Genomic DNA, 24,882 nt, shown 5'->3' on the forward strand with positions numbered 1-24,882 from the left:
CACAATGGAGCTCCAGGAAGGTCAAGGGAAAAGGCCAGTCCTGGAGCCCCAGAGTACCTCCCAGCATTCAGAGATCCGATATCCGATTTCTGCCTGACAAGACGCCCCCCAGACCTGACTGTCTCCAAGGCACACTCCATGTCCTCTCCCCAAAGGACGCCTTGTTAGTCTATCCTGTCCACGCCAGCCTCAGCCCCACAGGAATCTGCACTAAGGATCAACTGTAACCAGCAACTCAAAGTAATGTGGGAAATCAGACTGAGTCTTGGTTCTGGAAAAACCAAACCGAACCAAAACAACCGTCTCCCCTGCCCAACCTCCAAACAGCAATTAGTCTCAGGATACTTAAGAGAACTTTGAATATGGACTGGCTTAAGAGACATTATGGGGTTACTGTTATTTTCTCTGGCTTGGTTATATAGCAAAAAGTTCTCATTCTTAGCAGACACGTGCTGTAGGATTTAGTGGTGGAGAGTCACAATACCTGCCACTCACATATAAATGGTAAAAAAATAAACAAAAAAAAATGCATGCATATGAACGGCAAAACGACAGGTAGGATGAGGTTATACGAGTATTTGCTATACTAGCTTTTTGAATTTTCTAGAAGTTTGAAGTTTCTCATAATAAAAAGTTGGAGAAAGAAAAAGCACCCCAAACAACAATCTACCTAACTACAATAGCTGCCCCCCCCCCCCCCCATGCAGAGTGAATTATAAAAACACCAGCACTAAAACCGTGTTACAACGATTTTCCTGCAAATTCACGAAGCATCAATGAGATGAGCTCCTTGCTCGGGCATTTGTTCTATCGCAGATAAAGCCGAAGGTTCCAGAAGAGAGGGCAGTAGAGCTGCTGGGAGACGACAGGCTCTGCTGCCCGCATTCCAGGGAATGCCCGCCCCCCAGTCCCTCCCACACTTCCCAGCATGCATGGAGCCCGCCAGCGGGACTAAATAAGCCAACTGAAGAAAGGTTAGGTGCCATCTGACTTTTTTTTTTTTTTTTTTTTTTTTTTTTAAATATATTTTATTGATTTTGTACAGAGAGGAAGGGAGAGAGATAGAGAGTTAGAAACATCGATGAGAGAGAGTCATCGATCAGTTGCCTCTTGCACACCCCCTACTGGGGATATGCCCGCAACCAAGGTACATGCCCTTGACCGGAATCGAACCCGGGTCCCTTCAGTCCCCAAGCCGACGCTCTATCCATTGAGCTAAACCGGTCCCGGCCCATCTGACTTTTTAAAAGCCCACCTGTTCCCATTCAAAGAGGTCAGGGACCCTGGGGGAGGAAGGCCAGGGGGTCGGGCCTGCAGGAGGGGGTGAAGGCCTGAGCCTAAGGGAAGAAGCCATTGCAATCACTGCCTTCACCCTGTTTTGAAACCACTGTTTTATATAGTACCTTGAAAAGGCAACAATGGTATCAACTGCAGTTTGACTGACAGTGTTAAGAAGCATGTTCCTGCTCTGGTAACCTCCACGTCCTCCAAGCCCCCGAGCTCCTGCAGAGGAGCAGCTGCTGACAGACGGCTCACCCGGGAGCGTCACCCTGGAGCTACGCTAACGCTACGTGCAGCAAAAACAAGGAAGGTCGCAGAGGCAGAAAAAGTGTTTCTATTTCACAGGCACAACACACTACACCACACTCGTTCCTGCTAACAGCAAGGGTGAAACCACCCAGGTGATGTAAAACCAGGCCCCTCACTGCTTTTAGCAACTGGGACTGTCCTCTGTGCCAGGAGCTCAGACACAGGATGCTTGCTAGGAGGGCACAATGCTGGGGGGGCGGGGTGCTGGCACCTTTGCTTACTTCCCACACCAGCTGGAGCTCTTGTGAAAATGGGCTGAGCATGAACCCATGAACTAAGGTGGTTCCATTCCGTCAGGGCACACGCCGGGGATGTGGGCTCGATCCCTGGGCGGGGCGTGCAGGAGGCAGCCCATCGATGTTTCTCTCTTAGAGATGCTCTATCTTTCTATACCACTCCCTTCTTCTCTAAAATCAATTAAAAATTTTTTCTAAGAGTCGAGAGAACAAGCAAGTAAAAGCCAAATGGAGCCTGCATCTGAGCTGATAGGGAACAAGACAAAAATTGCATCTGAGCAGTGCTACGCCATCCAATAAAACTGCCTTTATGGAAATGCTCCGAATATACACGGCCCATGACAGTAGCCACCGAGGACTTGAAATACAGCCAGTGTAAACGAAGAACTCAATCGCTACTTATTTTAATTGTAGCCACACATGGCTGGCGCTGGCATTGAGCAACCAACCCCGGGTCCTTCCATCACAGCAGGACCCGCCGCTCGCTTCCCTCCTACCTGCACTTTAAACGGGTCTCCAGTGATGCGAAGAGGCTTGTCTGCTCCCGTGGGCAGCGGGCCATCCTGGATCATGACCATTTTCACACCCGTCCGCTCCTGTGGACACACAGGCACACCCGCACTCCATGGGTGAACATGCAGGAGGGCCGGATCACGTCCACAGAGACATGTCCCTCCCACCACAGGGCACTGCCCTCTGACCCGGCCATGAGGCTGGCCTGAGACTGCGGACACAGACCGTGCAAAGCTTCCAGCGTGACACAGAAACCCTTCCCACCCTCCTGTCCAGCCTCTGGAACATCTAGACACAAACGAGCCCTTTCTATGAAGGCCAGGCCCTCAGCTGGGCACTCGATCGAAGAGCTTGTCACAGCGCGTGAGGCCAGGGCTGCCATCCCGGATGAGGAGCCTCAGATGGGAAGCTGCCCATGAGCTGTCCGGAGCTGATGAGTAGAAGCCACACTGGATTCTGGGAGTCTGACCCTGAACTCTTTGAGCACACACAAGAGTGTCTTCGCAGTCCGAGGACCGGGCGAGGAGGGAGCACACAGGCGGCCACAACCCCTGCTTTGCAACTTCAAAAGCCCAAGAGCTTGGAAATAAAGTTTGTTCATAACTGATTTGGCAGCAAAACTGACCTGAACTCATGGAAGCGTATTTCTAGTCACTCTCCCCGAGTGTGGCTATTATTCTGTTTGGCTACGGAAATAAGCATTTGGCTACGGGGTGCAGCGCGGAGCTGGCTGGGGTGTTCAATTCTGAGCCGTGTTGGGTCCACGTGACTCAGATGAGGGATTCTACAGCCAACAGCAGCTAATGTTCATGAGCATTTGCTCAGCGAGAGGCCCAGTGCTACGGGTCTCATTTAAATGTAAAATAACAGGTGTTACTTCAGCTTCATTACAAGTGAGGCTGGCACTTCCCTGCGCTCACAGGCGAGGACAGGGCCTCGGGCATGAACACGGTAAAGCTCCCAGGCCTGGCGCAGGCAGTGCTGCTGGCTCTGGCTGCCGCCTCTCCATCTGAGATGCTGTCACGTGACGGTACCAGAGCCTCACCGCCATGAAGCCCAGCACCGACATCATCCCGGCACCAGGCCCAGCGACAGTGAGTGTCCAGAACACAGCAGTCGAATGGAGGAAACGCGGGACCACTCAGCAGGGGTGGAGGGAGCTCTGGCCCACGGCAGGCACAGCCAGGGCGACCGGGAAGTGAGCGCGATGACAAGCCCTCCCAAACCAGGAAGCGGGGGAGACGAAGGCCCTGCTCAGGGCTCACGTACCTGCAACTGCTTTATGGTCTCCCCGCCTTTGCCGATGACCAGCCCCACCTTGGACGCGGGGATGAGGAGCTCCTGGATCGTGCTGTTGCCGTCTATGTCGTTATGGAAGCCAGGCCCGTTCCGACAGCGGTCCACAATCTGCCCCAGGAGCCGCTTGGCTTGTCTTTGGGGGAGAGAACCACAAGGACAGCGGCGTTAAGTGAATGCTGCGGGCACCCACCAAGGGGAACACACGAAGGAGCAAGGCAGCCCCTGTCCAGCTCCAGCTCCTGCCCTCACAACCCAGGAGGCCTCTGCCATCCGCCACGCTACTGGGCTGGAACCTAAAGACAAGGCCCACGATACCAAGGCTCCGCACGGCCCTTTCAGTGTGCCCTCTGCTTGTGCTGGCTCTGTCTCCCTCCACAAACACGGCTCTTCTCCTGTGAGCATGGCAGCTGCTCTGGGGGCAGAGACCACCTCTGAACGCTCTGCATCTCGCTGGGCCCCAATCCAGAGCGTATACACTCAACAGACATTTGGTAAGTAAGGGCGGGAGAGAAAGAAATGAGAAAGACGGGAAGAAAGAAAGCAAGGGTTAGTAGTCATTGGAATCCCCAAGTGCCAAATTTCTCCATCACCAGCCAGACTGCCCTGATTTCTGAGCCGATTTTAAGGCTGCGCATCGCCAGGCGGGTTTCGCGGTGGAAAAGGAGGGCAGTGCCTGGCGGGTTCACAGCCACACACGCCTGCTTTGCGCGTTTCCTGCCGGAGGCGCAGGCCCGCACTGCACATGCACTGCTGTGTGGGGTTTCTCAGGAGGCGGGGAGAGCTACGATGTTGAGACAGCACATCGCAGCCTGGAGGCCATCTGCCAGGCCCAGTTCCTTTTCTGCACCAGAATCTCCCCTGCCTGCTCCTTGCATTATTTACTCTTCAATCACCAGGCTCAATCTATTTTTTGGTTCCTCTATTAGGAAACAATTCTGCTACTAAACAGGCTGGCTGTACCGCGCACCGGAGAAAGCAAAATTGTTTCTTCCCTAGGTTACAATCCGTGGCCTCCGCCGCCGGGCGGGACAGGAAGCAGGAGTGGAGGAGCGGGAAGAAGAAAAAGGCAGGAGATAGATGGTGCCCTCTGTGGTCCTGAGCCTTTGTGTGCAGAATCAGCCTCGTGTCTTCTCAGTCCCAGCGGCTTCTTAGTATTTCGCTGGTGTACTAGATTAGCCTGCACTGGGAGAGAAGGGCCCGGACACGAAACCACCTCGCCTGCCCTGGAACGCACACCTGCCGGACTTATTTATTCTGGTCCGCTGCTTCAATGTCACAGCAAAACACGGGAGTTTAAACTCATCTAGACTCGCTGAGAAAGGGAAACAATAAGAGCGCCCTACCTACTGAAACAGACAGAACCTCAGCGCTCCCACCCCAAGTGCAGCACTGCTCAGCAGACTGAAAGAGGAAGGGGAGCAGAAGCCAAGTTAGTACATCCTCTCCCCGGAGGCTCTTGGGTTTATGAGGCCTCCGCCTGGCACGAGGCTCCACCACGCAGGAATGCAACGCGAGATTTCAGGCGCTCACGAGGGCCCCAAAGCCCAAACACCCCCTGGCCGGTCCGTGTGGCCCTCCGAGTGGAGCAATGCCAGGAATCAATTCATCGGCTCACAAGCATCAGAAGAGCAATGCAAGGAGATCACACTCAGGCAGAGGACCTGGCACCAGGACTCCCAAAGGTTTGCCAAGTGCGAGGTCACTACTCCACACCTGTTCAGGTAAAGGAGGGATTAATGAGGAAGAAGGGGGCTGATTAGAGCATTCGGGAGGGTGGACGCACACTCTTTAGAACCCGGCGTATGAAGTAGGTGTTATGACAGCCGTGAGGATTCTGCGGGTTTTTAAAAAGGTGATACCGTATGTGTGTGTTGTGTGTGTGTGTGTGTGTGTAACAGAAAAACGCCCCTGGTGTGACAGCCTCCTAGATCCTTCTCTACAGGAGCACCTGCTCTTGTGGCTAGGCTGTATGTAGCACAGATCGAAAGTGTTCAGTAACAGTTTGCCCTTCCATGTCTCCCCGTTTGGGGAAGGAGGAAGAAGAGTGAAAGGAGAAAGTAAATAAAATAAACTTACTCAATACTTTCTGGGGTTCCGGTAAGTACACAGGGCCTCTCTGGAATCCCAGAACTCTCTATAAGAAGAATCGAGAAGACGAGGTGTGTTGGCGGGCATCAGGCAACCATGCCCCTTGCCTCTGTGTAAGGCGGCCTCTGGGCTGGTGCCTACACCGGCCCCACAGAAGCCCAGGCTCCCAGAAAGACAGTTTGCTTCCGCTTGTGGACAGAATGGTAAGTTGGTGGCTGTACCCTAAGATTCTCAAAGTAGGAGCGAGTCCCTGGGGAAGGTGGGAGAATGCAGCAGGTTTGTGAATTGGTCTTAATTCCCAGTTTCAGCTTCACTTCCGACCCACTGTGTGCTAGTAAATGCCTGAGTCACTTGACCAGCTATTTCCCAGTTTCTCTATTTGCAGAGTAGTTTGCTGGTCATTATCTGCAAACCGCTCTGAGGCACACTAGTAAGAAATGTCATGGGTTCGTATCCCACCGATGCCATCAAAGGGGGGGGGGGGGTGTCATGGTATGCACATCGGGACTACTGCCAGTTACTGTGTGAATATCCTGACCAGTGATATCAATGTAGAGTTGGTTTTGGCCCCTTTGACAAGAAAGGGAAGTCTTACTTTCCAACACCACACATGACACTTTACTTTGCTCCTAAAAATACTGCCTCTTAACATTTTTACTCAAAAAAGAAAGAGAAACAGCAGTTACTGCCTTCAAGACATTATACTATTAGGTCTAGTAATAATTAATGTCGTTTTCTAATACTTTTTTAAATTGAATTTATTTAAACAATACAACAAAATTTAATCAACAATATAGTTGCAGTTGTTTTCTACTACTTGTGCCCAATGCTCAGGAAGCATTTTAATCCCTCTGTTGTAGAATTCTTGGGATTTTGATGCAAAAAATTCGGTCAATGCATTTTTGAGGCATTCTTCATTATTAATTTTTTTTCCAAGAAGAAAGTTTTGCAAAGAACGAAACAAATGGTAATCGGAAGGGGCAATATCAGGAGAACATGCAGGTTGAGGGAGAACTTCCCATTCCAACTGGCGCTGTTTTTCAGCAGTGATTCTTGCAGTATGCGGTCGTGCGTTATCGTGGTGAAGAATTACGCCCTTCCGATTATTCAGCGCGGGTTCTTTTTCTCTTAAAGCTTGGGCTAACCTTTCCAATTGGGCACTATACACTGCACTTGTAATGGTTTGGTTAGATGGTAAAAGTTCATAATGAAGAATTCCTTTAAAATTCCACCAAACACACAACATCACTTTTTTTGCATGCAAGTCAGGTTTTGGCGTGGGCTGCGGAGCCTCATTTTTGTCCAACCATTGAGGCCGCCTTTTCAAATTAACATACAGCACCCATTGTTCATTTCCGGTAACAATTTGCTCTAAAAACGGCAAACGGTTTTGACGAGAGAGGAGCGAACTGCAAATTGTGACTCTTTGATTACGGTTGTTGTCGGTCAACTCATGAGGAACCCATTTTCCAAACTTTTGGACTTTGCCAAGTGCACGCAATTGATTGGAAATTGTTTTTTGTGAACAATTTAAAGTTGTCGCAAGCTCTTGTTGGGTAATTTGAGGATTTTGCACCAAAAGAGCTTGAAGAGCTTCTTGATCAAAATTGGACACACGGCCTCGACCACTCTTGTCATCTAACGAAAAATTTCCCTCGCGAAATTTCTCAAACCAACGCTGGCATTTTCTGGCACTAACTGCATCTTGACCAAGAGCACTACAGATGTTTTTTGCAGCCTCACTTGCTTTTCTTCCTAATTGGAACTCGTAAAGCATGCAGTGCCGAATATGCTCTTCATCCGCCATCTTCTTAGCCCTAGTTTTGCAACAAAAACCAAACCAAACACAAACTTTTTCAAGCAAAACTTGTTAATTGCACTTCACACGTTCTGTAGATACCACGTGTTTGAAGGTTATGTCAATACAAGTCAACGCCAAGCAAGATTTTAAACGAATGTTAAAAAACGACATTAATTATTACTAGACCCGATAGTAAGTATTCTTTAAAATGACAAACGTTTCTCTAGTCAAATGTCCTTAAAACGTCCTCCTCCACTATGGAAAGAGATAGAACTCAAATGAGGTAAAACGATAAAATGTAAACTCTTCTTCTCATCTGTCTCTCTCCATATTGCAGCCAAAATGGACCCCCTGGGAAAGGCCTCACTGTGCTCACCATGTGCTAATTCAGCCAGAGCCGCGTGGCCTCTTTCCACAAAGGCAGGGATGGTGCGAGCCCGGGGAGCCGGGAAGCAATCCCCAGGAGTGACCCCAAAACCACAGGCCCCTGCAGGCCCCACTGTGTCTGGCATAACATTCTGGTGCAGAAAACAGGTGCTAGAGTGGTGCGTGTTTGGGGGGCGGGGGGAGGGGCAGGCCAGGCCGCAGAACAGTGGAGGGTCTCCAGCAAGGTCAGAGGGCAGCCTTGCCTCTGAGCCCGCTTCTGCACCATTTCCTCCTGGGAGGCCAGCTCCAGAAGTGCAAGGAAAGCAGCACACACACACACACACACACCCATGTTCCTACACTTCTAGCAACACACAAAGTACTGAATCTGGAAAACTTGGCATAATACTCATTTCTACCAAACTGAGAACTATAAAAACAAAAAACAAACAAACAAACAAAAAAAGCAGCCTTACCTGAAGCAATCTGAATTTTGCAACCAGATTCTGTCTGAATCCGTGAAATCTGCTCACCTCCCCTGCCAATAACTGAAACAAATGGAACAGGGTCAGAATATGCCCCACCCCTATTTAACCACGCATGGGCGACTGAACTCAACCAGCATTCACACATGGCTCACAGCGACACAGATCAGCCTGGCTTCAGCAAGCCCGCAGCAACCACGTGGGAAACACAGCAGACAGGGTGCTCGACTGAGGAAGGGAGCGGGGCGGCGGAGAGTGTGGGGACCTCGGCCGGACAGAGGCCCGCAGCTCGGGAGCTCCGGGAGACGGGAGGAGCGTGTGCCAAGCATTCGCTAAAGGTGGGGCTCGCGCCCAGAGGAAAAGGAAAGGAACAGACAGGAATGAGGGGGAGAGCAGCACGTGGATACTTACTGAATCCAACCATTTTATCAGGCACTTTGAATTCTTCCGTTATTACCGTCCTGCAACAAAGAACGTTTGGGAAAACTATAGAGCAGAATTCCGAAGCCACGGTAGGTTCCCCGAATGTCCCATGCTGACCATGTTGGAAGATAAGGCTAAAGCAATCGTGCCAACTTGGCCAACAGGTCCATAACCACCTACTGGGGCACCCTCTGATGCCCCTCTTGGTCAGTCACTCTTGGGAAAGATCAAGCCTCGCCCTGGCCAGGCAGCTCAGTTGTTAGAGCATTGTCCCGAAATGCCAAGGTTGTGGGTTCGATCCCCAGTCAGGGCGCAGGCAAGTACCAATGAATGCATGAACAAGTAGGACAATAAAACAATAAATCCGTTCTCCTCTCTCTCTCTCTCTCTCTCTCTCTCTCTCTCTCTCTCTCTCTCTCTCTCTCTCTCTCTCTAAAAGGATCCAGGAGTGTGGCTCAGTACTGAAAGATCCGCAGGCCAGAACACTGAAGATCCTTTGGGAAGCAGGGAAAGCTAGACTTCCTCCTGGTGTCCTTTCAGATGGAGAAATACCCAACTTCTCTCCAGCGCCCGTTTCCCTGTCTTTGTGTTGCTTTCTGGCCTCCCTCTAATTTTTCTGTCTTTTAGGGTGAAACGCCCCAAATGGAGCCAGTCTCCAGCGGAGGCCTAATCAGTGTTGACCAGGACAGAATAATGACCTGTTACTCTGCAAGGTACTTCTGTTAAATGCTATCCCATCCATTATGTGCTTGCTTTCTTTTTTTAAAAAAACAACTATCGCGCTGGCTCTTTCAAACAAACCGTCAGATTTGCCATATAGAGTCTTGTGGACAATATCCAATTTGCCCAACACCCCGGGAAGCAATTAAATCTAAACATTTATCTTAGGAGGAAGCTAAATGCAAGTAGTTCAAAAAAAAAAAAAAAAAAAAAAAGGTAGCATTTTTAAACATCTCGCACACAGCTGGGTTTTACCCATCACAGGAAGAATTGGATAAAGTGCATGTTTTTAGGGAAAGTGCAGCACTTAGAAGAAATGCAATAGCATAAATAGCACTTGTCACCGTGTCATTCTGATGAGAGCGAACTGTCCTCTCCGCGGAGTCTACACCCTCAGGTTTCTATGGGCCCAGGATTCTCTCTGCCGCTGGGATCTTCAGTGCGTCCCCAATCAGCCAAGCCTGGGCTTCCTAACGGTCACACTGGATGCTGGGGCTCACATCCTGCAGGCCAGGGTCCCTGCAGCTAAGAGACTGCTGCTCACGTGTGGGCCACACACTATCTAAATCCTCAAAGAACGAGACTGGGGAATTCACTAGGAGAGCTCCAACGCTATCACAGCACAAATGGGACAAACTCAGCCTCGGGAACGTGTTTCGCAGACTCTCGTTGCGGAGGAAACATGAAGACCAACTGCCTCCAGCAAAACAAAGCTCTACTTTAAATGCAAGGCTGGGACTTGTCTAAAGCACGAAGTATTATCACTTTGGAAAGTAAAATCCTGGTTAATTAAAGTCTTATAGGAGGAAAGTTATATTTGATACTAACAACCTTATTTAAATTCCTTTAATTCATTAAAAAACAAAACAAACGAGCATCGTTTCCAGTACATTTTCTCCTCTTTAAAGGGTAACTATGTGACCACTATATCCTATCTTACAGACTGGTCTTTTTAAAGCCCAGATGTCTTTTCATTTTTCTAATCCTCCATGTTTAAGGGAAGGCCGTGAGGGGAAAGTGAGGCAGGGAATCAACTGGGTACTTATCCAAGGTTCTCTGGCAAGTCCCTACCACTATGGGGGGGAGGGGGGTCCAGGTTCCTGGCCTCCCAGGCTCCCGATTCCTTGAGGACCAAAAGCTGTGTCTTCACTTGGGAAAAAGACCCATTTTCTGAAGTGAAGAGGTTAAGGATTCATAAAACACCAGGGAAAATGTGAAAACAAGAGGAACATTTCGTTGTCTCATTTTAAATTAAATGTGTGTGAGCAGAAAGAACAGCTCCAACATTCTAGAAGTCTTTTAAGTTTACAAACACTAACGGCTGATCTTTACTACGTTGTGTTAGTTTATCCTTTGAGCTTAAAAAGGGCTACAAAAACTTAAGTCTTAAAGATTAGCCTATGGTTTTCCACACTCTCAACCTCTGACTTTCAAACTCTCTAGTACAGATGGTGGATCAATAAACAATTAGAAATGATCAATAAATAATAAAACATAACCCACTGCTTACCTTTGATGTACCAAGGCCCCTAACTGGTTACCTACTGTGGCAAAGAGAAAGAGAAAAGAAAAATCAAAGCATTAGCACGGATAAACTAACTTCATCCTTACACAAGTTCTTACCATTTCAAGGGGAAAGAAAGAAAGGCAGAAAGAAAGCAAATAGTAATTTAGGCTCAGTGGCTGAAATGAATGCGTTATGTGATATGAAACAGGAGGGGACGTCTTGATCAGCACAGTCTCTAACTCCGTGTCCAGCTGAACGCAGGATAAGACATTGATCTGTGTGTCCACATGCTGAGCAGCCTGGGAGAAAATCCTGCCTGCCTAAATCCCTCTCACTTCCCACCGCCCTCCTGCTCGGGATCCAAACTCAATGTAAGGATGCCGAGGGTCCTTCTTTCTCTTTCTAAAACAAATGAGAAGATGTGACCCCCTGGCTCAGAGGCATTGTCAGGGACGGCCCCTTGGCAGCTGCAGTCGCTAAGACCATGCACATATGCTCCTGCCTGCCACGGGCGCCCATTCTCCCCTCCCTCCCAGGAGCAGAGACTCGGGGAGAGGATCTGGCTTCCTCCCTCCGAGGGCCTCTGCGCGGACCCATCTACAATCTCTGAGGCGCTCAGAAGGAACAGCTCCTGCCTTTCAAGCCCATTTCACAAGAGACAGCGGTGCCGAACACCTCTGATTGTGCACACCAGCTCTGATCACATTCCCGCAGCCCCCTCAGCTCCACTTTTTCCAGTTCCTCCTCTCCCTGCCACTGTTAGCAAAAGGATCTGTGGTGTTTCTCCTGGCCAATGCAGCCCGGGACACGCAGCCAGCAGACAGCGCAGTAAAAATCCTACACATGTGGCACGAAACTGAATGAGCCTTATGATGTGCTCATGAGAGCATGCAAAAACACGACCGGGGCCGTCCTAAGCAGGACAGATAGGAGATAAGTGCGAAGGATGCATGACAGGAACCTCAGAACAAAGAGTGACATGGCTTAGCATCTGAAATACAGGACTCCAATTGCTCTTCCTTCCGCTTAAACTTGACCGTCTTTCTCTGACTGGCAGGAACTGGCCATAAAAAGAAGCCAGATGCTGCTATTTTAAAAGAAAAACACCTAGAAATGACCCCAGCAAAAATAAGTGGCTACTGAGTCAATCCCATATTTCTTCTGGATCAATAGCAAGATAATGGTCTGCAGCCAAAATATTGATATGATATACCATTAACCTGCTTATCTCGGGGAGAAGAGTTGCTTTCCATTGACTCTTAAGTTTTTCTTTTTGCATTTCCAGTTTCATATGACAAATGTTCTGGCTTGGGGACTCTCACGCCACATGAAAACAGGACAACCAGCAGCTGAGGGAAGAAACCCTGACCACACACTCAACCCCAGGATGTGAGAGAGGAAGGCCATCGCCTAAGGCAGTGGCAATGAAAGAAAGCCCATGCCCTGCAGCTGGGCTAGCGGTCCTGGTGGGGGTCACGCTCAGCTTCCCGGCTTCCCCCCGAATTGTTCTGTTAGGGGCAGAGTCCACTGCAGACTGAGGAACTAAAACGCCTGGAAATGACGAGAACAGAGAGGCGTCTGTTCCCCAAACAGAGCACCTCGCCAGACCGTGGCTCCTGGCCTGCGTGCTGTGCGTTAAGACTTGTCAAAAGGCCCTAACTGGTTTGGCTCAGTGAATAGAGCGTCGGCCTGCAGAATGAAGGGTCCCAGGTTCGATTCCAATCAAGGCCATGTACCTTGGTTGTGGGCACATCCCCAGTAGGGGGTGTGCAGGAGGCAGCTGATCGATGTTTCTCTCTCATCGATGTTTCTAACTCTCTATGCCGCTCCCTTCCTCTCTGTAAAAAACCAAAAGACTTGTCAAAGGCTAATGATGTTCGGCGATTTCAGAAATACACAAAGTAAAGGGCAAGGCTACCGTAAAGGACTCCATGACACCTGGGGAGCATCCGAAGGCTCCTGATCAAATAGCCGTTTGAAATTCTGTGCTCATCACAGAAAAGGGAATTCCTTTTTGGTGACAAAGTATGTGTCACAGGTTCCGCACACGGTGTCATTTCTGATGGCCAACTGCTCTGCTGACAAGTGCAGGTGGTTACAAACCAAACACAAGAGCGCACACACATCAGCACACAGACAGACGGACTGCTGAGAGCCATACCACCCAGGAAGGAAATCCATTCAAATCCAGACCCAACTCTCCCTTAGCGGACTCTTAAGGATAAATGGTCTCCATCCTCCAGGCCGCAGCCGCAGCCAAGGCTGAAACGCCGGATTTAAAGTTGCACTCCCTTCAAGAACATTCCCTTTTGGTGCTTAAAAACGAAAAGCAGCAGCTAGGCAAGGGGCCCTGGGCACTCACTCAGCACACTGATAATGTCCAACGCCGTGAGAGGGGGTGAGGGCCTGGGGGGCTCCTCTCGGTCTTCATGATGAAGGGGGTCAAATGAGGGAGGCATATGGGAACACCTATAAAGCTCCATTTATGGTAACTGCCATCATTTTACTGCCAAAAAGAAAAGTGCTGAAATATCAGTCCTATTTCCCCTAATGGTGCATGCTGGCTGACAACAGCTCTTGCCTCGAAAATTCACCTGCGCGCTCCATCCTAGCGCGCGTGCGTACGCACACAGGTGTCGTTCTCATTCATCTTGCCCGCTATGTAATGGCAGCCCCCTGGGCTATGGGAAAATGAGCTCCCCACGGCAAATATTCACACCACAATATGAGACGTTCTTTCTGAAGAGCAACTCTCTGCCAATTTCAATAATGATTTTTTTTTTGGGGGGGGGAACAGCAGCTGGACACTTATTTACCCATCAGTAAGGAGAAAGTCTTCTTTTCCTTCCCCCCCAAAAAATGCTAACCAGTGTCGCTGGGAACACACCCAATTTTAGAACAGGTATCAGATGTAATCGTTACCCCCCCACCCTCCCGCACAAAAGCCCAAGGAACAAAAGCACCCTCACTCCTCTGCCAGCGCGGACAGCACGCCGGCCTCGCGCACAGCAGGGACCAAAGGCAGGTGAGTGGCGGTCAGCAGAGAAATGTCAGCTGTTTTTGCAGAACTGACAAAAATAATAAATAAGCAGACCTTCCTCCTCAGGTTTTGAAAACAATCCTCCTGTGCTTGGCTTGGATTCCAGAGTCCTCTGTCTCTGAAGCGAGCTGCAGCCATTTCTGCAGTTTTCCAAGCGATTTCAAAAAGCTTTCTCCCGAGGACAATACAAAGGCTTCCTGTGTTCTAAGCAGCAACTCTCGCCCCAGGGCCTCAAAACACTGACATGCTGAGTTCAGCTGCAAGTCCCAAGACAAGTAATCTGTTACTAATTCTGCAAATTGTTATTTTTAAAAGTGAGAATAAATTCAAGTTGATCTCAAGAATGCCCCTCGCTTGCAGTCTAATGTGCTCCTGTGAGTGGCTAAGAGCACCAGCTCTGCTTCCCAAGGTGCTTCCCCAGGTGCCGCAGCGGCACGCACCCCCTCAGTCCTACAGAGCCTGAGAGCAGGCGCTGGTATTAGCAGCACCAGGTACCGTGCCCTCAGCACAGTGCCCACGAGCGCCTATGCCCATCACGCCTTCCAGTGCGGGGAGCTGGGCACTGCGCCAGGTCCCGGGGGAAAATGGTGAGCCAGACCCTCTCTGCCCTCAGGAAGCTTCAGAGTCCAGGCGGGAAAGCAGAACACTCCCTGACGTGGCCTCCAGGGATGGGGAGGAGCTGGGAACCCCACTTCAAGTGCCTACTGAGGGCCTGAGCCAACGGTCTCTGTAGGCAAATTAAGAGGAAAAGTCCGTCTGCACTACTGATTCACAGCATTATGCCTATTTCCATTTAATCCAGGGGTTATGACATTCATTTGGGTCATGACCAACTTTATAATAAAATGAAATAGAAAACAAAGTGTTTATATAGTAATATAAACATATTATATATAGTAACACGGCTTTTACTTCCGTTGTACATGTTTCAACATATGTCTACTAACTAGTTCTGGTGGAAATATGAACACTTGTTACATGGTAAGTAGTAGTTAGAAAGTTTGAAAATAACCTGTTATAATCCGATGATAATCTCATTAAGTAGATATCATCTTAATTTGAGGTAAGAAAACAAAGGCTCAGAGAGGTTAAGCAATGCCCGGAGTCACACAGTTAACTGCAGAGCTAGGACTCACGCCCTCACCCACCAGACGTTGGAGCCCACATTTCAAGCAGACACTCTCATGGCCTTTGAGATAGAGACCCAGGATTTGAAGTCTTCCTTCTGGTTCTTACCAGGAATCAGCGTGGTCCGATCATTTCTCAGCATGTTTCCTTAGCTACACAGTAAGGAATTTAAGCCCCAGCGTCCCTTCCAGTAGCGAAGGAACCTAGTGATGAACCTACTCTTAGTCTACACAGGAGCCCCCAGCAGCCATCTTTAAACCTGGCCATCACTGGGGATCGAGCCCACAACCCAGGCATGTGCTCTTGATGGGAACTGAACCTGGGACCCTTCAGTCCACAGGCTGACACTCTATCCACTGAGCCATACTAGCTAGGGGAAAATGAAATTTTTTAAAAGAAAAAAAGAGGAACCTTTGTAATAATATGAACAATAAAGATTGATTAAGAAAAAAAAAGAAAAAAAATTCTATTCCGATTTTCCTGTCAGTACTTCATTTGATAGTCACCCCACAGAAACACCATGGGGAAAAGGTACCGCACCAGTATGAGAGAGAAGCCTTTGGTGGAGAAGGCAGGCTCGTTCCAAAGCCCCAGCAATGGCAGACATCGCGCTGCACCCACAAAGCTCTGACGGGTGCTGCATTCTAAGAGAGGGCAGGGGGAGCGAGGCTCATTAGATCCACGTAAAAAGCTCCGGAGGCAGTAACTGCCTGGGCCTCTCCCGGGGCAGAAACCTGGAGAAGATGCTCCGGCTGCCCGGGAAGACGGAGGGGAGGATGAGAAGAGCAGCTTTGCCATCTGTCAGCCCGCTCTGGGCTGAGCTCTGGGCAAAACGTAAGAAATCACTCGTTTTCTCGGCGAGGCAGCAGACAGTGGACCCCGAGACCGGGAGACTTGTTTAAGGAAATTGGGGTGGGGGGTAGAAGTGGGGGGAGCTCTGTACGCCTCTGACTGCAGATTGAGAAAGTGTTGGAGTTAATCATTTGACAAGGCTGGTTGGAGATCAGAGGTTGGCAAGCCGAGCCCGAGGGCCAGCTGCCTATTTCTGTAAACAAGGAGGGCCTGGAGCGCAGCCACCGCGTGTTTACGTGCGTCCACGGCTGCTTCCAAGCTTACGGCAGAGCTGAGCAGGTGGGGCAGAGACCAGGACCGGAAAGCCTAAAATATTCGCTATCTGCTCCTTTAAGAAAAAGCTTGCCAAGTCCTGGTTTAGATTAAACTGAAATTCACGGTTTTAAAACACGTGGAGCTTACTTTCCAGACAGTTTTCTAAATGCCAATCACAGGGTACAAAGGAGAACTTAGCATTGAGCATCTATTCCCTCCCGCTGTAAGGCAGGCTGGGAACAGAGAACGCCTCTAGGCTGAGTGAGAGCACGTAGGATTGGCCAGAGAGGGACACCGAGGATCCGCAGAATAAAGCGGAAGTGACGTGTACCTTAAGGGACAAACGAACCTCAGAAGTTCAGAGCAGAATGAGAGCACTGTAGGAAAGGGGGAGGAAGAGAGGGAGAGGAGGAGGGAGGAAGGGGAACAGGAGACAAGAGAAGACAGAGAGGCTGGTGGCACCTGAGCGGGCACGGAAGAAGTCAAAATGAGCATGAGGACAGGCTGCAGGGAGGAAGTCTGACTATCAATTTCGAGACCTACGGGCTGAGGAGGAATCAGCCAGGTGAGAGCTGGGGTGGGGGACATGCTTCCGGGAGAGCAAAGAAAACAGACGATCAGGCTGCTGAAGGGGGGAGACCAGGAGGGCAGGTGGGTGACAGCCAGGTCAGGCTGGACCTCCCTGGTTCCTGGAACCTGCCCCAGGCCTTCCACAAGAGGCAGAAACTGGTCTGACTGGCTCCAGCAGTGGCAAGAAAAGCACTGGGTGGAAAGGGTGCCACACCAGCAGGGAGCTTCCCGAACTGAAGACCCGCACCTCAAAGGCTGTTAGAAAGCGTGGGTGCCAAGACCGAAGAGGCTAACAAAATTAGGGGATCCAGAGCTGGCGGGCAGGCTCAGGAGGCTCAAACTGCAGGATCACTCACGCCCAGCCATCTGCACCAGGACTAAACTGTCCCTGGCTTTCTGGCCCAGCACTGGTTCTAACCCTCCTATGCACACACCTGTCTGTCTATCCCAGTGTTCCGAACAAACCCTGGGTTAAGTTCTTTGTGGTCAACATCAGAGTTGAAATACTTTTAAACAGACCTAAGTAACTCCTCCAAAAACGTCTAGCGGACTGAACTTTAACCTCCTGAAGGTTAAAGAACTCCACTCCACTGGCAAGTTAGAAAGTTCACATTGCTAAACGTGATCTGGCGCCCTTGTGTCAAAAAACCCTACGCCGAACCAAACCAAACCAAACACTGCGAGCCTTTGGAAACCTTTATTGCAAAGAAAAAGCGATGGAATTCCTGTTTGTTGTTTTTCTCTGCTTTTCTAACCTCTCATCTCTCAAACAGCAAGACCGTGCCCCCTAGAAAGCTGTGTGGCACAACAAACACTCTCCGTGGCAGATCTGTTTATTCACGTATCTCTCCAGGAGAACGGAGCTGGCCCAGTGACCCATCCCCACAGAATATGCTGACAGCTGACAGCAGAGGCTGAGGCAGGTCCCACTGACAGGGTTTTCTCTAAGATCAGCAGCAAATCTCAGGCTCTCCATGTGGGACCCCCGCGGAGAAAAACAGTTCCTGTGATTCTGTTATGTAAGTGGTGCTCACAGAAGAGGACTGACTTCATCAAACTCTAATGCAGAATGCCAAAAGCCTGAGCGACACTTCTTGTTCTCCGAATCTATCTGTTGTGTAAGACACGGGCATCCAGCAACGCCAGAGGCCGAACATGGTGCCTGAAGGTTCTCTCTCAGTTCCTTCCTACTACACTGTAAGATGGCTTACTATTGAGAAGAAGGAAAGAGAGAAATTGTGTTCACTTTCTGGTTACCAGGACTTGGTCCCCAAAAGGCAGGCACACAAAAAATCATGGTTCTCATCAGTGAGGTGAGGGAGCTGGGTGGAGGAGGGCTAAGGGGGAAAATGAAGGTAATCTGGAAAAGGTTCAACAACAAAAAATGTGGAAGTAAACAATATGATAATCACTGAACTTCCAAGTGAGATCCTGGACTTCCTGGTGACTTACTAACTACGGCTGCTTGCTTCCTGGGTCTCTTTACCATTAGGTTCAGAACCTTCTGCTAATTTCTTTCAAGTGGGTATCAAAGGATTAACGGAAAAATGCCCGCAAATGCCAACGGTCACATTTGCAAACATGTGGGCGTTCCCAGGCAAAGGACACAGTGAATACGAGACACTGGGCGCAGCGTCCACTGCAACTGACTCCACACGTGGGTGAAGACAAGGCCGGGAGTTGTGAAACGTATTGATCTCAATTTCTGGAAACGGCGGGCCAGAGCGACTCTGTCCATTAACAAGATACGTGTTCAGTGCCAGACAACTTAGTTCTACTTTCCTATCGATGTCTCACAGGAGAGGCAGAAGCATAATTGCCCTAAAAAGGTAAAAAGCTTTTTGCTAAGGCAAAACGCAGAGAATGCCATTAGTCATATTTGGTCTAAGAAATCACTAGCACCAGTCAAATAAAAGCAGCTCATGGCGTATTATCTGCAAGCAGCAGTTTAAATGGCCACCGTAGATCCAATGGCCTGGAGTAGACTTTCTATGTGCGTGATCATAAACATTAACTGTTGTTTTACTAGACAGGCGCTTTGACCAGCTAAGCCACAGGGCCCCCTTAAACTGTTGTTTTAAACAGAGAACTTGTACACCCAAATGTCATCCCCTTAAAATCTCAGTGTGAATCTACACAATTATTCCAAAAAGGTTCCCACATCCTATATAATAAAAGCCCAGTGACCATAACGGCTTAACGACCAGAACCACCACTCGACCAGTCACTATGAGGTGCACTGAACACCTCTCGGTCCCTCCCTCCCCCCAGCCCCGCAGGCTCTAATCACGAGGGTGAATGGGGCACGGGGTGGGAGGGATGGGGACTGGCGGCGAGCGGGTGGAACAGCCAACCTCTTGGTCCCTCCCCTCAGCCCACAGGCTCCGATCACAGGATGGTGAACGGGGAACCAGCGGAAACTAGGATGGATGGCGGCAGGGGCAGAAGATGGCCCTGAAAGCAAGCTAGACTTGGGGACTCTACCCGCAGGAATTCATGTGCTGGGCCTCTATTCTCAAAATGATGGCGATCTCCTCTTTTAGAATCCCAAGGAGACCAGAGAAAAATCAATCAAGCCAAATTACATTTTTCCTATGTATTATAAAAACATGTATTTTTTTAGAAAAAGGGATTACATATATAATACATCTTGTTGCACACCTTGATTTTTTCCCCTTAACCGTTAAGGCTTAACGTATCACAGAAATATGTACACATACACATGGTTGGATATATAGGCAGACTGACAGGACAGAACGAGACACTGGCCCACCACTGTGTGAACGTTCATGTATCATTTAGCATACTGCACAATCCCTGTTATAGTCACACTTAGTGGAAGACCAAATCAGATAAAGAAAGGCCAAGTTCTCTACAGAAGCATGTTTGGCAGATTCTCTGCCAGAGGGCTGGTGATAGGCACTGCTAATTGGTTTCAAATTTTGGGGGGGTGGAATAAAGGTGAATATATATATAAACAAACCAACAAAATAACAAATGAATGAATGAAAGGAAAAGGAATGTTCTAGAAAGAACTTGTCATACAGGGAATGATGAAAAACCAGCAGATAGACCAGAGAAAGGTCATCTCCCTCCCCCTTTCCTTTCTTTAAGGTTAAGATATAGCCACAGCCGAGGCCGGTTTGGCTCAGTGGATAGAGCGTCGGCCTGCAGACTGAAAGGTCCCAGGTTCAATTCCGGTCAAGGGCATGTACCTTGGTTGCGGGCACATCCCCAATAGGGGGTGTGCAAGAGGCAGCTGATCAATGATTCTCATCGATGTTTCTAACTCTCTATCCCTCTCTCTTCCTCTCTGTAAAAAAAATCAATAAAATATATTAATAATAATAATTAAAAAAAAGGTATAGCCACGGCTTCCTCAGAGCTAGGCACCAAAACTTAGCTTTTCTTCTGAGAAAAGTGGAAACTCCAGTTCTTACATGTGTACTGGAAGAACGGAGGGCTAAACCCAGCAAAACTAGCAAATCCACCAAATTATTTCCAAGCTGATGCTCAAAGGCCGAGTCTTTCCCTGAGAGCCCGGCTAAAAAGATTCCTGTATTATCAAGGCAAATAAGAACTCAAACGCTGGGGAATTGCTGAGAAAAATCATCCTGAACACTCCCCGCAGCCGTTCCTCCTCAAGGTGCCGAGGCTGGTGAGGAAATGGCTGGCACGGGCACTGACAGGCTCATGCCGGCTGAGGGGCAGGCACCGCCAGCTTACCTCCGTCATCCAGGGGCCGCTTCTGCACTCCATAGCCGTACACGGAGGGGTCCACTAGGGGAGCGGAGTTATTCAAGTGAGGAATTGAATCAATTTTAGCAGCAATCTGCAGAAGAAGAGATTTAAACATTCAGGAACAAATCACGGCTCTATCAGAGTCCTCTTTGGAGGGCTGTTCCCCACCCCCCAACCCCCCCAACCCGCCCCAACCAGCATTAACGTAAGGCAACGCTGTGGTAGGATAAACACTCTTCACTGTCCACGGAGTCTTTTGGTCTTAATAATAATGTGTCTTTAGAAATAAAAAAGTGGCAAAAATGTGCCTTTTAAAGCAATTAGTGTTTCTAAGCCATCGCTTAAAATACAGGCATACTGCATTTGAAGAAAAACAAAGCAGGCCAACAGTAAGAAAAACTTTGCTCAAAAGGTTTTATCACAGGATTCCTTTAAGAAACAAATTCCCCAACAATATTTAAAAGGCCATGTTTGCTCAACTGACAACCCTTTAGGAATACACCCGTCCCGTTAACGGGAACATCTACAAAGGTGGGGAGGCAATCTACAGCTGTAAGGCGATCCACTGCTCTCCGCTGGAAGTGTCTGAACAGCGGGGCGTGACTGCCTGTCCAGACGACTGTAAGATTCCTGCATTTGAGGAAGTAAGATAATCTGAGGCCTAATTCAACTTTTAATATATTTATTACCAGTTAAAGAACAAAACATAGTTATTAAAAATTTCCCCCAGAAACAAATGCTATATAGACTTATCTACTTGGTTCTCATTAGGAAATTATTGTGATCTTCACAATAAATCAACTCTTTGATTTAATCAATGTCTATAGCAGTTGCTCTTTTTTTTTTTTTTACTTATTAAAAAAATATATTTTATTGATTTTTCACAGAGAGGAAGAGAGAGGGATAGAGAGTTAGAAACATCAATGAGAGAAAAACATTGGATCAACTGCCTCTTGAATACCCCCCACTGGGGATGTGCGTGCAGCCAACGCACATGTCCTTGATTGGAATCGAACCTGGGACCCTTCAGTTCGCAGGCAGACACTCTATCCACTGAGCCAAACCAGTTTTGGCTATAGCAGTTGCTCTGGATATTACTCCCTGAATTAAGCCTAGCACACCTGTCTCAGAGCAAAATCTTCAGTGGAAATTCTGAACATGTCCCAAAGCGCCCAGAAGTCTGAGACCTTCCAGGACCTACGTAAAGATAAATGACCTTGAACAAATAAACAAAGACAATCATGAAAACCCCAGGCAAGACTTAAACGGCCTGGGGTCAGGGCTTGTCCCTTCCATTACTGGGTCTGTGATGTTGGCAAGTCCGTTTCTTCTGTGCTTAAGGCCCTCTGGATATACCATCTGCTTCATCGTTTTTTGAAAAGGTAACAGCATATTCTGAACACAAAAGAGCTTTGTACACTCAAGAGCACTTCACAAATACCAGGGCTGTAAAAGAAGGCAAATCACCCCACAAATGGTGATTGCCTCTGGGTGCTAGGCTGTCCTAGGCACCAGGCTCCTGTGGCGAACAAGAATAACCAAGCCCCAGTTCCCTGGAGTCCGCAGTCGGCGGGGAGTCACGGTACACCACGAACTGAGCGTTTCAGGTGGCATCAGCATGATGCCAGGAAAATACAAAGACTGTTAGAGTGCGTGGGAGAGCTGCTTTATATAGGGCGATCAGGGCAGGACACCGGGAGGGGACATGTAACCTGAGACCTCAATGATGAGCAGCAGCTGGCTGCACGAAGATCTGAAGAGCTGTCCAGGCAGGAGAAACGGCCTGTACGAAGGCCCTGAGGCCGGAGCGAGTTGGTGGGCAGAAGCCGGAGACAGCCGTTAATGTCAGCAGAGCGGAAGGATTAGATGTGCGCTCAGAAGCGGGCAGGAGCCAGCTCACACAGGGCTTTACTGATCACGGGAAGGGGCTGGGTTGTATAGGAAGGGTGATCAGAAGCAACGACAAGGCTTTCTAAGGGAGGCAGCGTGCTAATGCGTTTTTAAAAGACGCTCTCAGACAAGACAATAGACTCTGAGTGGTCAGGAATAGGAACACCTCTAGGTGTTCCAACAGCAGGTATTCTAAGCCAAGGGTGAGCAAACTAAGGTGGTGAACCACCTGCCTTTGTAAGGAACGCTTTATTAGAACAGAGCCACACCCATTTGTTATCGGTAGGGAGTTGCAGAGACCATACAGTGTGCAAAGCCATACCATTTGGACCTTTAAAGAAAAAGCTTGACAATCTCAATACTAAAGATAGCTGGCTGATAGAAACCCCACCTCCTATAGCCAATTAAGTCTAAGGGCAAATGGCCATTTGCTCTTAAACAAAAGGCGTATATATCCTGCCTAACAGCATTCTACCATCTACGTGCAAGCTTGCTCCCTTATTTGTTTTGGATAAGTTTGTAGAGGTTGGCTACTTATTTAAGATGCAAAAGTTACCTGTAAGGACTCAGCTGGTAAAGCAGGTGGGTTAAAAAGGTGAGAACATTGCAAGAGCGTGTCCATAGAGACGCTCTCGTCTGCCATAACAAACTGGCTAATGTAAGGATCTTCAGAATTGGCCTAATTGCCCTACCTGGTTTGGCTCAATGGGCAGAGCGTCGGCCTGCAGACTGCAGAGTCCCAGGTTTGATTCCAGTCAAGGGCACATGTCTGGGTTGCCGGCTCAGTCTCCAGTAGGGGGCATACAGGAGGCAGCCAATCAATGATTCTCTCTCATCATTGATGTTTCTATCTCTCCCACTCCTTTCCTCTCTAAAATCAACTAAAATATATTAAAAAAAAAAAAAAGTTTGACCTAGTTGTTTTCTTTTTTTGTTTTGTTTTTTATTGATTTTTTTACAGAGAGGAACAGAGAAGGATAGAGAATTAGAAACATCGATGAGAGAGAATCACCGATCAGCTGCCTCTTGCACACCCCAACTGGGGATGTGCCCGCAACCAATGTACATGCCCTTGACTGGAATCGAACCTGGGACCTTTCAGTCCGCAGACCGACGTTCTATCCACTGAGCAAACAGGTTTCGGCTGTCTAGTTGTTTTTTTTAAAGACAGACCAAAGCATTCTCAGAAGACATGATTACCCCAAATCACAAAAGAAAAGAGTATGACTATCAGTGGAGTCAGTCCCCCAACAGTGTACATGTGACATCACTCTCAAAGACAGGGCCTCAAAATGTGCCCTCTCCCTGCTCCTTTCTGATACCCCATCTTCCAAATCTTCTTCCTTCCTGCCAACCAATCTAGCTAAATGTTAGTCCTGAGTCCTCGGCCTTCCTATTTTCCTACCAAAGCTAATATGGTAAACATGTTATAATAGTTTCCTGTTCCTAATATTGATTATATCAACAAGTGTCCTTTCAAATTTGGGACTGAGACTTTCAAATGGTTTTTTAATTCACCATTTTATTTTTAATTTTTTAAAATTTAGAGAAGGGGGGAGGAGGAGGAGGAGGAGGAGGGACGGAGGGACAGTGGGACGGAGAGAGGGAGAGACAGACATTGATTTGTTGTTCCTCTTATTTGTGCATTCACTGGTTGATTCTTGCATGTGCCCTGACCAGGGATTGAACCTGCAACCTTCACTTGTTGGTACAACGCTCTAATCTACTGCCTTATCTGGCCAGGGCCAGATTTGTTCTTAAGTCATGTTTGCTTCAGGCATCCATAGCTAGGGAACTTTGTAATAATGGTTCAGAGGTGTAGCCCTGAAGTCAATAGACTACATTTGAACATTGGCTAAACAAATGTGAGATACCAAGTTTAACATTAAACATACAATTGCATCACAATTTACATTGATATTTCATTGTACATTACAATATACCGTAAAATTCAATGTGTTCATTTCTTCATATAAATTTAACTTTATTCTAGGAAATGATATGAAATATCTACTAAAATAACCAGTTGAAATTTAATGAGTGCTCACTATGTGTTGGTACTCTAGGAGCATTTTAAACATGCTATCTCATTTATTCCTTACAATGATTCTCTAGGAAGCTGGTGTTGTTATTTCCATTTTAAAAAATATATATTTTATTGATTTTTTTACAGAGGAAGAGAGAGGGAGAGTTAGAAACATCAATGAGAGAGAATCATTGATCAGCTGCCTCTTGCACATCGTGGGGGATGTGCCCGCAACCAAGGTACATGCCCTTGACCAGAATCGAACCTGGGACCCTTCAGTCCACAAGCTGACGCTCTATCCACTGAGCCAAACCGGTTTCGGCTATTTCCATTTTTAAAAAAATATTTATTG

The 24,882-nt window shown here is 48.3% G+C and overlaps 1 protein-coding gene across 2 annotated transcripts in view; it reads right to left on the bottom strand.

Moving 5' to 3' along the window:
* FUBP3 (far upstream element binding protein 3) overlaps positions 1-24,882 on the bottom strand; it is a 51,423-nt gene that overhangs the window by 16,793 nt on the left and 9,748 nt on the right. For both annotated transcript variants that reach the window (XM_036416099.2, XM_036416098.2), the window contains exons 2-8: positions 20,600-20,705; positions 11,032-11,065; positions 8,790-8,839; positions 8,370-8,441; positions 5,715-5,772; positions 3,609-3,771; positions 2,324-2,422 (exon numbers count right to left, since the gene is read on the bottom strand). In XM_036416099.2, coding sequence (XP_036271992.1) covers positions 2,324-2,422; positions 3,609-3,771; positions 5,715-5,772; positions 8,370-8,441; positions 8,790-8,839; positions 11,032-11,065; positions 20,600-20,705 — 582 coding nt within the window. The remainder of the gene's footprint in view (positions 1-2,323; positions 2,423-3,608; positions 3,772-5,714; positions 5,773-8,369; positions 8,442-8,789; positions 8,840-11,031; positions 11,066-20,599; positions 20,706-24,882) is intronic.

The sequence above is a fragment of the Pipistrellus kuhlii genome, unplaced genomic scaffold, assembly GCF_014108245.1.
Source record: "Pipistrellus kuhlii isolate mPipKuh1 unplaced genomic scaffold, mPipKuh1.p scaffold_m20_p_53, whole genome shotgun sequence".
Lineage (NCBI taxonomy): Eukaryota > Metazoa > Chordata > Mammalia > Chiroptera > Vespertilionidae > Pipistrellus > Pipistrellus kuhlii.